The 15,693-nt window shown below is 39.3% G+C and overlaps 3 protein-coding genes across 4 annotated transcripts in view; all 3 read left to right on the forward strand.

The window, feature by feature from the left end:
- The window catches only part of csrp1a (cysteine and glycine-rich protein 1a), a 32,918-nt gene extending 20,126 nt beyond the window's left edge, over positions 1-12,792 (forward strand). Inside the window, exons 7-8 of the mRNA XM_028032090.1 lie at positions 6,073-6,077; positions 12,779-12,792. The gene's annotated coding sequence lies outside the window, so the exon portion shown is untranslated. The remainder of the gene's footprint in view (positions 1-6,072; positions 6,078-12,778) is intronic.
- lad1 (ladinin) lies at positions 9-10,225 on the forward strand. The gene is made up of 14 exons (XM_028029015.1): positions 9-159; positions 679-861; positions 1,247-1,532; positions 4,573-4,652; positions 5,402-5,567; positions 5,951-6,043; positions 6,356-6,399; positions 6,484-6,526; positions 6,719-6,759; positions 6,873-6,939; positions 8,216-8,350; positions 8,476-8,562; positions 9,543-9,641; positions 9,763-10,225. The coding sequence occupies exons 1-13, from the start codon at positions 122-124 to the stop codon at positions 9,636-9,638; spliced, it is 1,359 nt and encodes a 452-aa protein (XP_027884816.1). The 5' UTR covers positions 9-121; the 3' UTR covers positions 9,639-9,641; positions 9,763-10,225.
- On the forward strand, positions 10,507-15,314 carry tnnt2a (troponin T type 2a (cardiac)). Of its 2 annotated transcripts, none has more exons than XM_028030619.1 (13): positions 10,507-10,631; positions 10,747-10,803; positions 11,013-11,023; positions 11,282-11,310; positions 12,541-12,563; positions 13,046-13,109; positions 13,228-13,344; positions 13,429-13,506; positions 13,594-13,704; positions 13,779-13,888; positions 13,988-14,078; positions 14,177-14,217; positions 15,080-15,314. In XM_028030619.1, the coding sequence occupies exons 2-13, from the start codon at positions 10,769-10,771 to the stop codon at positions 15,111-15,113; spliced, it is 744 nt and encodes a 247-aa protein (XP_027886420.1). In that variant the 5' UTR covers positions 10,507-10,631; positions 10,747-10,768; the 3' UTR covers positions 15,114-15,314. The 2 variants fall into 2 exon arrangements, with proteins under 2 accessions (XP_027886420.1, XP_027886493.1); XM_028030692.1 differs by having other exon boundaries at positions 11,285-11,310.
- Positions 15,315-15,693: the final 379 nt, after the last annotated feature.

Consider the following 15,693-nt stretch of genomic DNA (forward strand, 5'->3'; position numbering starts at 1 on the left):
CTGGCTAAAGGTGGACTGCTTTGTGCCTCCAATTTTACTCCCTCTGTCAGAGAGCTTGCCTATTGACTTTTTTCCCACAATCTGCGAGTGAAATTGGAATATTTTATCATTTTCTTCCAACATGTCTATCAGTCGGAAAAACTGGTCGGCTCTGTCCAGGTAAGATTAACTCTGGTTTTTCTGTAAAAGGGACAATGACACCTGTTGTTGTGAAGTGTCAGTGACACTTTACACAGTTTCATTTTAAGATAAAGCCTTGGCTTCACTCTGAACAAGAAGGCTGGATCTTAGCTACCAGATAATCTCGGGACAACTTTAAAAAAAACAAAAAAACAGATTAATCATTTCCATGTTTTACTGTTTTAAGTCTTTAGAAAATCCTTATTTGCATTTGAATTGCAGGAACTTCTCCCTCATGGTGATCTATGCTTTGCTTTGTCACGTAGACTGAAGTTGTTGATAGATTTCCCCAGGGAACTGTGAAGCCTGAACAAGTAGAACAGGTTTTGTGTAACGGTTATTTCTGCTATTATCTCTACTGTCCATGAAACCAAAACAGATAGATCGGCTTGGACAATAATTTCTCCATGTGCTTTCAAACTAATTGTCTCTTCGTCTCATAATGGCTTTAATATTTGGTAACTATTGGATCTTTCTCTCGTGTGCATCCTCATTCAGCCTAGCTCGTCAGTGGACAATGGAGGATGAGGAGGAAGTGGAGAGAGAGAAGAGGAGGAGGGAGAAGAGCAGCAGCACGCCCGACCAAGATGGGGACTCCAGCCCCACACCCAGAACGCCACCGACAAGTGGAGGCACCTCTGGGCCCGAATCTTCCACTGAGACATCTCAAGGCCTCAGCAGGTTAACTTGACACTTTGTTTTATTCATGTATATATATATCTGAGCAGCACAAAAAAGAAAAAATATATCTATTTGAAGGGGTTTGGATCCCTTTCCCAATCTTAGGATTGATTTATTACATGTAGTGACTAGGGTACTTAAAGTTAGCCTTTCTGGATTGTTATATGAATACTTGTAAAATACACAAACACACATGTAATGTATGAAAAGCTTCCAAGCACACTAGCAATTTAGTATCTGGAGCACAAGCAGTCTTCAAAGAGAGAGAAACGACTAACCAGCCCTTTGTTATAGAAACCTGACCAGACACCGAGCCTACAGATCTTTTCAATGCTCTCTCTAGAAGCTGTCCGATCATAAAGGTGTGTGTGATGTTTTTTCTCAGTGTTGAGCAGATACAGCTGGACTTTGTAGAGATGCTGCGGACGCGTGATGAAAAAAGGAGGATGAGGCAAGTGGAGGCATTAAGGCGGCAGAAAGAGGAAGAAGAGGGCGATTCAAAGGAAGGCAGAGGAGAAGGAGGAGAAGAAGACGCAAGGGTGGTCCTTCTTGGGGAGTTGGATGAGGAGAAGGGCAATGTGTACAAGCAACAACCGCCAACTAAAACATCTTCTTACAGTCCCACCAGCAGCGGCAACAGCAGTACTAGAACTAATGGTACAAAAACACAAGTAAGTAGAAATACTTCTTGTTTTAAACCAAATTGGAAGACTTTCATGTGAATTAGTGTCTGTTTCTGCACCGTCTTTCACCATATGAGGGAACAGTGTGAATCTATGAGCGTCCTTCCTCTGAGTGTGTGTGTGGTAACAGTTTTTATGCAAAAGTCCACATAGACTTATAGCTAGGTATATTTTTATCATCCAGTGGTTATCTCTCATCCAGAGAAAGTGGGTGGGGTTAATGCATTACACATTCTTCTGTTTTCCTGTCTTGAGTTGCACAAGAACATTACGTTGACCAAACAAGCACAGAAACAACAACTGTATACACAAGTTGGAAAGTGCTTTAAAAAGGTGAACACCCAAAGAAAAAAGTTTTATTAAGGATAAGTCAATGCTGAAATGAATCAGGTTTTTTAGCCAGGTACCTACGTAGAGAATAATTATGTCGTTATGATGACCTCATACATAGTTCTTAATGTTTTCTTAGTGCAGAATGTGAGGGATTACAGCATAAAGGTTAAGCAATAGGAAGTAAAGGAAGTAGCTAAGGCTTACTTGAGTTATATTTAAGTCCTAATAAAAGGAGATGGAAACACCTTCTATTATTTTATTAAAAACAAAAACAAAAGGCATTGAATACTAACAAAACTACAACTATACTAAACTTAAACGGGAAATGACTAAACTTTCATTACTGAGAGCAAACTGTCCACACAATCTTGAAACACTGATCTAGTAAAGGGCAGATGAAGACTGGGGAAGATCTTCCTGCACACTCGTCAAGCCACTTAGCTACAGTATGTGTATTGTGTATTGTTTCCCTGCTACTAGGTGGGTTCAGGTGGATTTTCACACACCATACACACTAGGTCTCTCGTCCAGTGTGGGAGACCTCCAGCATCTGCTGCTTGGTGCTCCTGTTCCAGTGATGCCATAATCAGTGCCTTTGTCCTGTCATTCAGTCCACATCCCTCTAGCCTTTGGCAGTGCTTCTTTAAATCAGAGACTTTCTCAATTCGCTGGTGGTACACAAGAACTTACGCTTTAAAGATGGCTCCTTCCTCTCCTTTATATGGATATGTTTATGAAGCATCTCATCAGTAGCAAGTGTCTTACAATGTACATGTAGATCCTAAATGGTGGCTCTGACTTAGGATGCCCTTAGAATGCCCTTGGTCAACCTTCTTCCTTTTATCATTCTGTCTCAGGGTGCTGACTTTATATTATACATTACGAGGCGCTTCCTTGTCTTGACATGAATTACCTATATCTCTTCCTTTGGCCAGACTGTGATTGCAACACGCTATCTGATGATTGGCAGAGAGTTTGCACTGGTGACCTGGACTTTGCTCTTCCCTTTCAGCTCGAATTTTCAGCAGCTTTGATTTGGAGCATGAATAAAAGACTTGGTTGTTGGTGACTTCCTTAAAGCCTTTTTTGCTGTGTATCCTGGTTAGGTTGATCAGTGATTTGATGCACTGTTCTTTTTTGGCTTATAGTTTAATGTTTGAGGTGATATGTGATTGTTTCACTTTATCTCTACAGCCTTGTGTTATCTTTCTTTTTCTGATAATCCGACTAAGATGGTTGAGATCAATGCCGAAGGGAGGTTTTAATTAGCTTCTAGAGCTAATAATTTGCCCTTCCTTTAAAGCTGCTGGTAAACTTCATCAGTTCATAAGAAAATGAAAGCCTGCAAGATAACAAATTGATATACAGTATATTTGGAAGTAATGTAGGACAGTATAAACCAGGCAATACTTGAATTTAAAGATCTTCACTGTTTCTTTCCTTCTTTCTTTCTTTCTTTCCTTCTTTCTTTCTTTGCAGAAAGCACTTCTTTATTGCAGTCATAAACAGTGTATGACTGCAACATGTGTGGTATACACGCAGTGTATACCAAGCAGCTAAAATCTGGGACCCAAGTGTTATGTTCTTCTGTCAGTTAAAATAGTGCTTCTGACTTCTGGGATGAACATTTTATATTACAGTTTCCTGTTGGGCAAATGGTTGTTATGAACTGTTTCCATTTGGACATCTGACAGATGCCTCCTTAGTCAAATTAGTCAGAAATACTTACGAAGCCTTCACTCCCAGCTGTCCTATTTATATTTCACAATGTTCTAACAACTACAACTCTGCAGCGTTGCTGGTATCTTACCCCACGCAAAGGGAAAGTTGTGTAAATCATTTCTTAAGTTCTACAGCAACAGAGTCTCAGTATGTTGGATATTGATCACTGTCCTCCTTAACAGTAGTTTGCTTTGCATGTTCATAAAAAACAAAAAAAAACTGGCTCATAAAAAACTTGGGCCAGCTGAACCCAAGTGTTGCTTCTGTCTTATAATCTGGCTGCAGTTCATTGAGCTAGTTTGGGTTGAAGCTAAGTTGGTTGCATATGGTTGCAACAGTCTTCAAAATGCTTTTCTGTGCATTTGAGTCAATTAGACCTGTGAAAGGTGTAAATTGTTACAGTAGATCCAAATTTGTATCATGTGTAATGTTGGTGTTCCACATTTATATCACCTAGAATTGAATATAACATTAAGATGTAATTCATTTTATGTATAAACTGTTTTTCTTTTCTGGCCTGAAGGGTTTGGGGAGCCAAAGCTTTCAGTCAGCTCACTTATGTTGACCATAGTGCAAGAAAAAAAAAAGTTATACATAGTTTTTGTAGATAATAAAGTTTTTCTTGGAGATACAGTGTTTAAAATATGACTGTTGAAAAATGGTAAAATGCAAAAAGGTTTAGAGTTAAACATTGAATACTGCTGTGCAGTTACTGGAATTGCAGTGTTTCTGTGATGCAACTGGCCATGCAAAACATCTCTAACACCTAGATAAGAGGTATTTAAAGTCATAATTTGAACCTTATCTGGTCTTACACGTACAGACTCACAGTATAACTGGAAATTAGGATATAACTACACTGCGTTATGTAATGTAAGGTGTGTTGCAGGTACATATGTACAAAAGCATTGAAAACATTCAATGTGCTCTGACTAATTATGTTTACTGTATTTTCTTTGTATTTGTTTGGTAGCATGAAAATGGAGAGTCATCCAGCAGAGAGCCTGCACCTAAACCCAAACCAACCTCCAGCTCAGCGCGCAAGTTTGTCAGGTTGATAATGGGATTTTGTATTTATTAACATGTAGCTATTAATGAGATATATTTTTAATGAATATTTATTAACCCTGGGGCTTGTGTGCAGTTTTGGTACTTTGCAATCATAAACTTCAATTCAGATAGAATTTGATGTTGTAGCCAAAACAAAGTAAGTCATAGTTGCAAAAACGAAGGACAAGAAAATATAATTTTCAGTTTTAGAAACAAAATATGATGCTTGTATTTTTACAGCATTATGTAAAAATACAAGCATGATATAATATTGCTAGGACATTTTTGTGTGACTTATTGACTTCAGAAGACTGCTGTTGAGTTAATAAATTCCACTTTTGAGGAAACGATTGAAGACGTTTACAGTAGCGTTACAACATGTTATGATGCAATATCTCAAGCTGTAAATATTTTACAGAGCCATGTTCAGCCAATCAGACAAAAATGGAAGATGAAAAAAATCACGCCCTAAAACTGCAAACTTGCCAACACATAGTCATCCACCATTCAAGCCTGGCAGTGGGAGGATTAGTCAAAGAATCAATAAAAAAAGGCTACTGTGACTCGAGAGGATCTGCACAGATCCACATCTCAGGAGGGACATTGTGTGAAAAGGGCAATTATTAGTCATGCACTACAATAATGTTGTCTTTATGGAAGAGAGTCAGGAAGAAAACAAGTCTATTTTTAAAGGGTTTTTATTAGTTTTGTAAGGTTAATCTTAAAGTTCCTGTGTGTTTCTGCTGTTGCAGCTCTGTGTCCATTTCCCTTGACAACCCTCCATCTGGCTGCACAACTCCCATGAGCCCTGGTTCTCCGTCAGCACCTTTGTCCCCCCGGGATCCGTTCCCCTCACCCTGCCAGAGTACATCCTCCCATGGATCTCAAAGCCCCATTCAGAATGGACATACGCAGGAGGTAGTCCAATGTGCACACTCAAATATACAGACATAAGCCACAATTTACAGCTTTATCTCAACTTCCTGTTTTGCTTGTCAAATGAATTGCAAAGTTCTCACCAGGTGAAATGTTTTCTTTGTAGAGCAGCTTGACTGGATATTTACTGTATATTGGCATTATGTTAATTAAGCCGAACTGAATTTAATTTTACTCACAGCCCACCTGTTCAATTACAGAAACAGCACCCCCTGATGGTGGAAGAGTAAAAGTTTAGGCTTTTTTCCCCCCCCAACAGTGAAAACACAGAGCTAGACCTGCAGAAAGTTAACAAATACACACATCTGCGGCTCATCTAAACTCTGACTAGATGTAGCAGGAGGCTGATCTGTGTTTTCGTTCAGGTCAGCTCCAATGGCTCTTCCACCACTGGAAAAGGTGAACAGGCAGCCAAACCTCCCTTCCTCAGACAGAGCTCCAGGACCATATCTTTCAGGGTAAACACTCACACATGCATATGAATGCACATCCCTTTCCCTTTAAATGCCAACATTGACCTCTGTCAATTTGACTGTTAATCTTACATCAGCTTGCTCGTCTATCAGCTCGGCAGAATTTGCTTGCGCAGCTCAAAGCTTTGACCTCATGTTGATATCTAAAGCAATATTTACAGGCTGACTGCCTGCTTTGTTAAAAATCCAAACACATTACAAGAGAGAGCAGATGAATGCGTAGAACATTAGCATTCAGACATTCAGAGTAAGTGCTGCCGGACACACAGATCCTCACTCAGACTTGTCTTAACGTAGATGATGAAGAAGAAGGAAGAGGAGAGCGCGCCGCTCCAGAGGAGGTTAGGATCCAACCCCATCAGTATTATTGCAATTTTTCATCTGTTTCTAGGTTTTTGATGGATGATTTGTTTGTTTTACTGTAGTGCCAGTGTCCGGATGGCCTCGAAGAAGTTTGAAGCAAAGACAGTAAGATAACTTCATTTTCGTTTGCTTGAAGCGATGAAACTGACCAAATATTTTCAATCTGTGTTAATCAGCTTAATGTGGAGGAGCTAACTGTGCACACTTAATAGAGACACATCAGTGCCAGCTAAATGAAATGAAGTGTTGTCTTTGCTTATAATACTTCAATGTATTTCCTGTTTGGGTTTGGACTAGGACCATAACGAAGATGAGGATAAGGGATCTTTCCAGAGAAAGTAAGTTAGTATTTTCCTTTCATTTCATAACTTTTTCTCTATATTTACTAGTTATTATTGTAATCATTGTAGTTTGTGGTGAAGAAGTGGATACATCTGTTGTGTCTGTGCAGCTCTAGGCAGAGGGTCTCGTCCAGATCCATCAAGGAGAAGATGGAGCGGCTTGCTCAGGCAGCACAGGTCAGACACTCCACTCTCCCAGACTGACAGTAACATAAACACGCTGTTCTTGAGCTTTTTTTTTCCTTCTAATTGTAGAGTTGTAGTGCATTTGGAAAGATCAGCTAATATTTCGAACAGTTTTGGTGTTTTAGTCCATGTTGAAAAAGTGAAGCACAAAATCATTCACAATAAAATACTGCCATGAACAGAGTTTGAGCTGTTGTGGATGAATAAGGCTGTAGCTTGCAGTGTTTGTTTTTGACGATGACGTTGGAAACAATATCTTTGAAATGTGTGCAGCTTACATTTGAAGTCAAATAGAGACAAAGTCAGGACAAAGATGGATGTGGAAAAGCCCGTGAACTGGATTCACTGCTGTTGAAATTTCTGTGCATGTGTGAAATGAGCATAGATTCTATCATTTGTGTTAATCTAAAGATATCCAGCAGTTTTCAGAATATTAAACTTGTTACTTATTTTGAAATATAGGAAGTGCTTCTGAACAAGTCCTTTTGTGTTTTTGGTGTGTCATTTCTGGCGATTAAAAGCCCTGGTTCATTAATGCAGACAGAGGCTCACACTAAACCATATTCTGTAGGAGGTTCCTTGCTATTAAAAGTGGGTTTTCCTTCCCACTGCCAAGTATGAAGGATTCCTGAGAAGTTCCAGCATGATGCTATCAACTGGTGCTACATTCAGAATTAGTCCCTCAGTATAACCAGCTGTGTTTCCTTAAATAGATTACTGTTTACTGATTGGGACAATAAAGTGAACTTCATTGTACTATAAATTACAAAACACACTGACTCATTTTGGTAGTTTACACGAACCTATTAAAACTTGCCTTAATGGGTGTATGAACACTTTATTTGCATTAAGCTGACATGTCACTGTCATGAAGATGAAGGAGTCTTCGTGAATATTTACGACTGTTGTCATGAAGTGTCATTCAGTAAATAATGACACGTTTAATGCAAAGTTACATTAAAACTTCTATTAAAAGTACATTAAAAGTGTCAGCTTTGCATTCAAAGTGTCATTATTTACTGACAGTGTCATGCCAGTTTTATGCACAGCCTGTCAAATAAAGTGTCACCTCAGTGATTATATGTCTGTGTCTCATTACCTTTACCCACTACTCAGTTTAAAATAAAGAACTGATTTTAAATCTTTTAGAACAGAGGCCTTTTGATTCTCAGTGTCTACTTAGCTGTCTACTACAAATAGCCTGAACAAGCTATTAATATTTCTGCTGATTGTTTTTGTTTTTTTCCTGCTACTTGTATGCCTCCAGAAATCTGATGTGCCACGCTCCCCGGATGTGACCCAGAGGACCCTGTTCCTGCTGGAAGAAGTCTCAAGGAAACGAGGCTTGTTTGAGAAGGATCAGCAGGCACAGAGCCCCACCAGCCCTGGAGTTTCCAGAAGTGTACATTCATTTATTTTATTTTTTTACTGTACAATTCCTCATATTTTTTGTCATATCTGCCAGTGTGCTCATGCAAAAAAAAAAAAAAAAAAATACTGTAAAATATTTGCATTTGTTTTTATCAGGAATTTAGAAGCTTCACATCAGGAATGTCAGATCGCATCAACACCTGGCTCAATAAGACCAATCAACCAGGGTCTCCACTCAGCCTTGTAAGTGTGTCATTTTATTCAGACTGTCTCCGAAATGAAACAAAGTGAAATGTATATGTATGCCCTCTGTGAAAGCCAGAGGGCAGCAACTCTCTAGAGTCAGGTTGTAGCATCAGGTCGGGAGTTTCTGCTGCTCCCATTCCAGTTTTCAGGTTTACTGTGGCGTTATTCTGGTTAGAAACTGCTAAGTGAGAAACAGCAGGAGGTTTGGACCAAATCAAAAATACAGCTCAGATTACAACAGCTATTGCTTCCAGATTTTACACTCGTTTCTGTGTCAACTACCGAAGCTTTTTGAGTGGCTCAGTTGTTAAAAAGATGCTGTAATTCCCAAATAGACAGATATAAAGCTCTATATAAAAAACTAACAAAAAAAACCCCACATTTATTTTATCAAGAAATATTCAGATATTGGTGTCCAATCTCGCATTTTACTTACCCCGGAAATAAAATTATTTATTTGCACCTTGAATAAAAATGTAACCTTTTGTTAATCTTTTGTTAATCTAAACTTCAAACTTCAAACTTTTTTTTTTTTTAGGAGATATTCCATTAAAATTAAATGAATGCAGTCACTTTCTGGTATGTGCATCATGTGACAACATTTTATGATTTGACATTAGGAATTTATTTGCATTTTATGGTCTGCTTTCAGAGTGAAACTCTTTTAAATGTTTTTCACTCTTGGATATTTAAGTGGGAGGATTGTCTTATCTTTTTTTTACTGACTTGAATAGAATAGTATAGAATATCCAGCAGAAATCCAGGTGAATGACTCTTAAGCTGCTACCGTCTTACTTCTGAAACTCTTTTTTTTAATATCTTACTTGAATTCTTCAAAAAAGTAAAAATTAATATCGATATGTCTGAATGTGTGGAAATGCACAAGATGTCCTAATTTCTTCACGTCTGTGTGCGAAATCGTACACTTCTATTTTTTCTGTCTGTATGAACATTTGTCCACTGTCTCCTCCTTGTAGGACCTGAGAAATGTGGACATCAGCAGCAAGAGGAGCCTCTTTGAGAACCGAGGGGAGGAAAGTGCTGAAATCAGTTCTGGAAAACACCAGAAGTGAAATGTAATTACTTAAACTGCCTCCTCGCCTAAAAAGAATTAAGCACAAAATTATCATACCAACTTACAAGCAGGGTTACAATATTAATTTCTTCAAAAGTCTGACTGAATGTTTGTTTTTACAGGAGAGACGAAGTCTTGGATGTCACGGCTGACCTTTTGGCTTCTTTATTTTACTTTATTTTTTTCACTGCTGAAGCACACAAGAGGGAGAAATAAAACGGCCTCGCCTAGAAGGATCCTTCTTTTCCGCTTATTTAGGCTTTTACCTAACACTCTGCATTGCTTATTTGTGTATGACTTGTTTTGCATTCTAAAAATAAGATGAATATGCTTGACTGACTTGTAATAAGTAAAGATATAAGTTGAAAGCAAATGTGGAGACATGAGAGCATCACCACTTATTGAAATTACGCAGCTGTTTGCCTTACTTTTAATTCATTTTTCACGCACTTTAAACTGGGGTAGGTCTTCAGGCTAATGATGTTTATTGAATGCAGAAGTTGTAATTTAAAGAATTTTGTCTTATCTTATATTTGGACTTGTGGACCAATTCTGCCTGTCTGAGAAATAAAATGTTTTCCTACAGCAAGTGTCTGCTGCGGTTTTCTCCAACTTGAACCAAAACAGACGACTTTATCTGGAAAGACAAAATGTAGATAAGCGCCGAATGCCTGTGTGCTTTGTTAGTGGCAGGGCGCTATTTAAACTTAAGTGTGTCTGTGAGAGTCAGAGGGCGTGTGCAGATATGGTTTTATCTGGTTTGTTTTTGCACGTTGAAGCCACAGCCGGTGCTCCCAGCAGCCTTTTTTGGAGTTACAGGATGAGTATGTGCTATCTACAAAGTTATTAATAACACAACAGGGGCGTCCTAAAACTTCTTCCCCTCATTATAATCCCCAGTTTCACCCTCAGTGACACTCACCAGTCAGTAAAGGTTAGGAGCTGCACCTTGAGCTTTCTTTCTTTCTGGTTCATCTTATTGCCTTTTCAGGTAAGACTGCCGTAAACCAGAGTGAAAAGGTTGTTTTTTGTTTTTTTTTTTTGTTTTTTTTTTCTGGCCTCGTGACCTTTGGGTGAATTAACTGAATCTGCATTTTGATGTTCAGGTTCAGGTGAACGTGCCCGACCATGTCGGACAACGAGGAAGTGGTTGAGGAGTACGAGTAGGTTGAAGCCTGTTCTCTGTTGTGTCTGGAATTACTTCTTTACCAAACTGAACACGTCTCCCTGGCTGCACCCACACGACTTAGCTTCACAAACACAGAGGGTTTTTTTTCTTAGCATTTGATGCCATTACAGCTAAAAGTTTCTGAAGTGATGATGCATTGTCACGCGTCCTAGAAAAAAGTAAACTTTGTTTGTTTTTCCGCAGGGAGGTGGAAGGTAAGAACTCATGAATCACGAGGCACAATGATGTTCCAGAAAGATCGGTACTGCTGTCTAAACAGAACCCCCACATTGTGCAGAGCAATGTTTTCTTAAACTAATCCTACATGCCTATTTTATCAGCCTTTCATATTTAACCTACTGCATCAGGCACTATTCCAAGTAGAGTAGTTGAACTATATATAATTGCATTGCTCTGTGTTTATCTTTCTGCTTCACTGCCTGTCGAATTTCCTCAACTTCATTAATTTGAAGAAGAAGAGGAAGAAGAAGATGAAGAAGAGGCAGTTGAAGGTATTTGCAGTTAATGAGTCATGACACTGAGTGTTGATGTTTAACGTTTTTTGCTGAATACTTTGTGTATGTTTCGATAGGGCGCGAAACAATTACATGGCAACAGGTGGAATTAAAACATTGTTATTCCTGAGAAATATTGTTTCTGTTTTACATTACATCTATTACAAAGGTTTAAAACAACCCTAAGTTATTTATGTTAGGCTACCAATGAGTCACACTGATCATCTATTTGTTTTATAGTGACACTGATCAATGAAACTTACTTTGGCTACTTTGTCACTCGTAGCATTTTGCAGTGGGTTTAATAATGATGACAGTGAAAAGACCCGAGGGCAAGATCAAGTTTCTAAACTAAAAATAAATAATAATAATAAGAAGAAAAAAAAGAGATATTAAGTAATTCAAAATAAAAACTAAATAATCAAAATATCAGTGGCAACATGTGAAAAGTCTGGTGCTAATAGAATTATTTCCACTGACCGCTGATAAGTATATAAGATTTGCAGGAGCCAACATATTAATAAACGGCACCAAAGGGCTTAAATGACAAAGTGATAGTGTTATCATGCAGCGGCCAAAGAATTCGTTCCAAACAGTGACACGGAGATAAAAGCTCCTTCATGCAGGCACCAAAAACCAACTCTTGACAGATTCTGCCTGGGCCGCAGTGTGGGATAAATCGTGTAGCTGCTCGGCGAGGTGTTGGGAACCTGAGGTGCCTGCACAAGCATGGCAGCAGCACGGGACCACGCATGTCAAAATGATTCCTGGCATTAGGTGTGGGGAGCAATAGGGTATGACTTAAGGTCACCACTGAGTGATTCAGTGAACCTAGACAGAAAAGTTCTGCATCCCCATGGCTCAGCGGTATGAGTCAGTTGGGCACCAAATCTTCATTTATTGCCTGCAGGCTGGGTGTGGCGCCCTAAAGACAGGCAATGGACTATCTGTACCTATCAGTTTAATCTTCTGTGCCATACCTGTCATCGCCTTTCACCACATGAAGCATCATCATCTGTGTAACTGTTTTTTTTCCTGAAGTAACCGTGAGGGAAGGCTCCAGATGTTCACACAGTTATAATCAGCCTTGTGCTTTCCACTGCAGGGGAGCAAGAAACCATGGGTTTTTGTCTGTTTGCATGCATGCGTGTGTGTGTGTGTGGTCTGGTTTAGCTCATCTCTGTAATCTCTTCTCTCTGTTTTCCAACTCCACAGAGGAGGAGGCCAAACCAAAATTCAAGTAAGTAACACTAATAGATGAGCACACATGTTTGTGCTCAATGTAGACTTTGCTATCTCTGTACCAGAGATGTTTTCTTAGTTGTCAGTGAGAGAAATGCAGCTCAATTGAACTGAAGAGTTTGGCAGAAAAAAATAAATAAATCACAAGAAGAGATATTCGCAATCTTAAGTTCAAATTTAGCAGAGATGTCCTTCCAAGAAATTATAAATCACTTCATGCTTCCTTCTGTTGACAAGCTCTACTGAGGTGCTAATTACACTTTCAAGCAGGACTTGGTACCTGCCCACACTGCTGAGGTGCATCAATACATTCCTTTATAACTATGGTGTCAATGTAATGCATTGGCCAGCAACCTGACCTGACCTGAACCACATGGAAAAACAATACAGTGTTGTCAAGATGAAGAAGGGAAACATAACAATGCAGACAAACTGAAGGTGACTAGTGTTTACACCATTTTTTGTTTTTTTACTTTTTAGGCCGTTTCTTATGCCCAACCTCATCCCTCCTAAGATCCCAGATGGGGAGAGGGTGGATTTTGACGTAAGTAACACATCTCTGGTTTCAGATTATCGACTGAAAGCGCTGCTTTTATTTTTTACTTTACTGCGAATTTCCTTTTTGATGCACCTTTAATCATTCGGAATGTGTGCTTCTGCAGGACATACACCGTAAGAGGATGGAGAAAGACCTGATGGAGCTCCAGACTTTGATTGAGGTTCACTTTGAAAGCAGAAAGAAGGAAGAAGAGGAGCTCATTAGTCTCAAAGAACGAATTGTGCGTGCCTTAATTACACTTTGGTAGAAGACGAACCAATTAAACCATGCATCAATAATGGCAAAGTGCTATAAACTGTTTCAGGAGAAGCGCCGCTCTGAGCGCGCGGAGCAGCATAGGATACGCAGTGAGCGAGACAAAGAGCGTCAAAAGCGACTTGAGGTTGAGATGTGTTGCTGTTGCTTGTAACATATACAAATTTTCATTGCTGACTATTTTACTCGTTGGTTGCATGTTGTTGTCTTCCAGGAAGAGAGGGCTCGTAAAGAAGAGGAAGAGGCAAAGAAACGAGCAGAGGATGACGCAAAGAAGAAAAAAACCTTGACCAGCCTCCACTTTGGAGGCTACATGCAGAAGCTGGTAACAAAATAAGGATTTTTCAAAAAAAAAAAAATCAAATATCAACAGATCCTCAAAGTGTTTCATTTTCCCAGAACGAGAAGCGAAGCGGTAAAAGGCAGACAGAGAGAGAGAAGAAAAAGAAGATTTTGAGTGAAAGACGTAAATCTTTGGATATCGACAACTTGGGGCAGGAAAAGCTCAAGTAGGTGGAGAGATATTTTGCTGCATCACTGAACGTCTCTTCTCATTTCTATAAGAATGTAAGAGTACTAAAGGATAAGTATAAAACCTCACTTCCCAGGGAGAAGGCCAAGGAGTTATGGGACTGGATGTATGAGCTGGAGGCAGAGAAGTTTGACCTGCAGTACCAATTCACCAGGCAGAAATATGAGGTGCCTGTGTGCGCCAGTTTGCAACATTTCTACATCAAGTAAAAAACAAAACACACTGCCACAGTAACATTTGCGCCTTTTTTTTTTCTTTGTTCCAGATAAATGTGCTGAGAAACCGTGTGAGCGACCATCAGAAAATGTGAGAATCTATTTCTCCTTTTAACCAATAAACACGCTGCTCTCATGTCAAGCCTCCACCAGCCAGTCGAAATGAACGTCAGCTCTTACTCTTGTTGCAGGAGAGTCTTTTTTTAAAAACAGCATTACTGCGACGTAAACACACATCTCCGCATCTCTTTCACAACGTTTAGGAGAAGTGTTATGTTGCAAAACAGTATCCCTAGCTATGAACACCTTGCAGACACACAACTCATAAAATCTTACTAGTCGTGCACACAAAGCTGGTATTTATGAAAAGGTATAAAGGTGGAGATTTGTAACAAATCCTGTTAGGAGCTTGCAACAGTCTAGGAATAGAGGACACGCAAGAAAGATTGTGTTATCTGTAAATGAGACCTAAGCTGAACTTTGTGGCCACCCAAACATCATGCCACTGATGCCAGAAAAACCAACACTGCCCATCACCCTGAACAGCTCATCCCAACAGAGAGAATATGGAGAGGAAAGAATCATATTGTTGGGATGGTTTTTATTTCAGGAATGACAGTGAAAATGGTCGGAAATACTTGCAACCTAGTATTGACTCGAAGGGTCGGAATAAACATGTAAAGTTTTCTATCTGATTCTCAATCGTCACCTAATTTGTTTTGATTTATTGCGTAAAATACCAATAAGCCACATTGAAGTTTGTGGACGAAGTTTGGAAAAATATGAAAACGTTTGAGGGGTTTTGCACAGCATTGAAGTAGCTTGTGAAGTATGATTGGGTGGGAAAGAAGACTTTTCTTTTTCCTCTTCAATGCCCCGTGCAGACAAACAAGCTCAGCCTGAATCCTTAACCTCATGAGCTGTTTTTCTTTTTTTTTTTTTGGCTTTCACAGATCCAAGAGAACAAAGAGAGGCCTTAGGAAATAGATGACCTGCTATCCAGACTAAGCACCTAAACCAAGACCTGGCGTTTTCGCCACACCCAAGTTACACCTTTCACCTCAACGGGACACTTTCTAGTGTATTGCATAATAACATATATTGAGTTTTTTTTTTTTTTTCTCCGATTACATTTTTGGAACAGTGAATAATGTGTAGGTGTAAATAAAACCTCATTTTAAAAACCAGCTTTGAGCTTTTTATTTTTCCAGGACAAGTGACTGCAGATGCATTTTTCATTTAGTGGCACTGAAATAAGTGCTTCAAGACAAAAGTGACTAATATCTTAGAAGCCAAGAGCAAAATCGGGAATGGACAATCTTCCTGCTCTGAGACAGGCTCGGACATGAGCGACACTGATGCATCTTGGAATGACGCCCAGACATCCACCCTGTACTCCGCTCTCTCCCCTCCACCATACACAGTTGAAAGAGAATGAATCATTCTCATATCCATATCCTTAATCTGGGTGGGAAAGTGGTTCTGGAAGAAGCTCCTCCTCCAATAACACTTCAAAGTATCAAATGTGTCAAAATGATTTTTGTACATCATCTGCACTGCATTAATT

Source organism: Xiphophorus couchianus, chromosome 1 (assembly GCF_001444195.1).
Source record: "Xiphophorus couchianus chromosome 1, X_couchianus-1.0, whole genome shotgun sequence".
In the NCBI taxonomy this organism is placed as follows: domain Eukaryota; kingdom Metazoa; phylum Chordata; class Actinopteri; order Cyprinodontiformes; family Poeciliidae; genus Xiphophorus; species Xiphophorus couchianus.

Bases quoted from the DNA above. Each gene is read 5' to 3' on its own strand.
- tnnt2a (XM_028030619.1), top strand. From the start codon at position 10,769: ATGTCGGACAACGAGGAAGTGGTTGAGGAGTACGA. The intron at 13,705-13,778 runs GTAACAAAATAA...TCATTTTCCCAG, and splicing joins GAGGCTACATGCAGAAGCTG to AACGAGAAGCGAAGCGGTAA. The intron at 14,218-15,079 runs GTGAGAATCTAT...TGGCTTTCACAG, and splicing joins GTGAGCGACCATCAGAAAAT to ATCCAAGAGAACAAAGAGAG.
- lad1 (XM_028029015.1), top strand. From the start codon at position 122: ATGTCTATCAGTCGGAAAAACTGGTCGGCTCTGTCCAG. The intron at 6,527-6,718 runs GTAAGATAACTT...GGTTTGGACTAG, and splicing joins AGAAGTTTGAAGCAAAGACA to GACCATAACGAAGATGAGGA. The intron at 6,940-8,215 runs GTCAGACACTCC...GTATGCCTCCAG, and splicing joins GGCTTGCTCAGGCAGCACAG to AAATCTGATGTGCCACGCTC.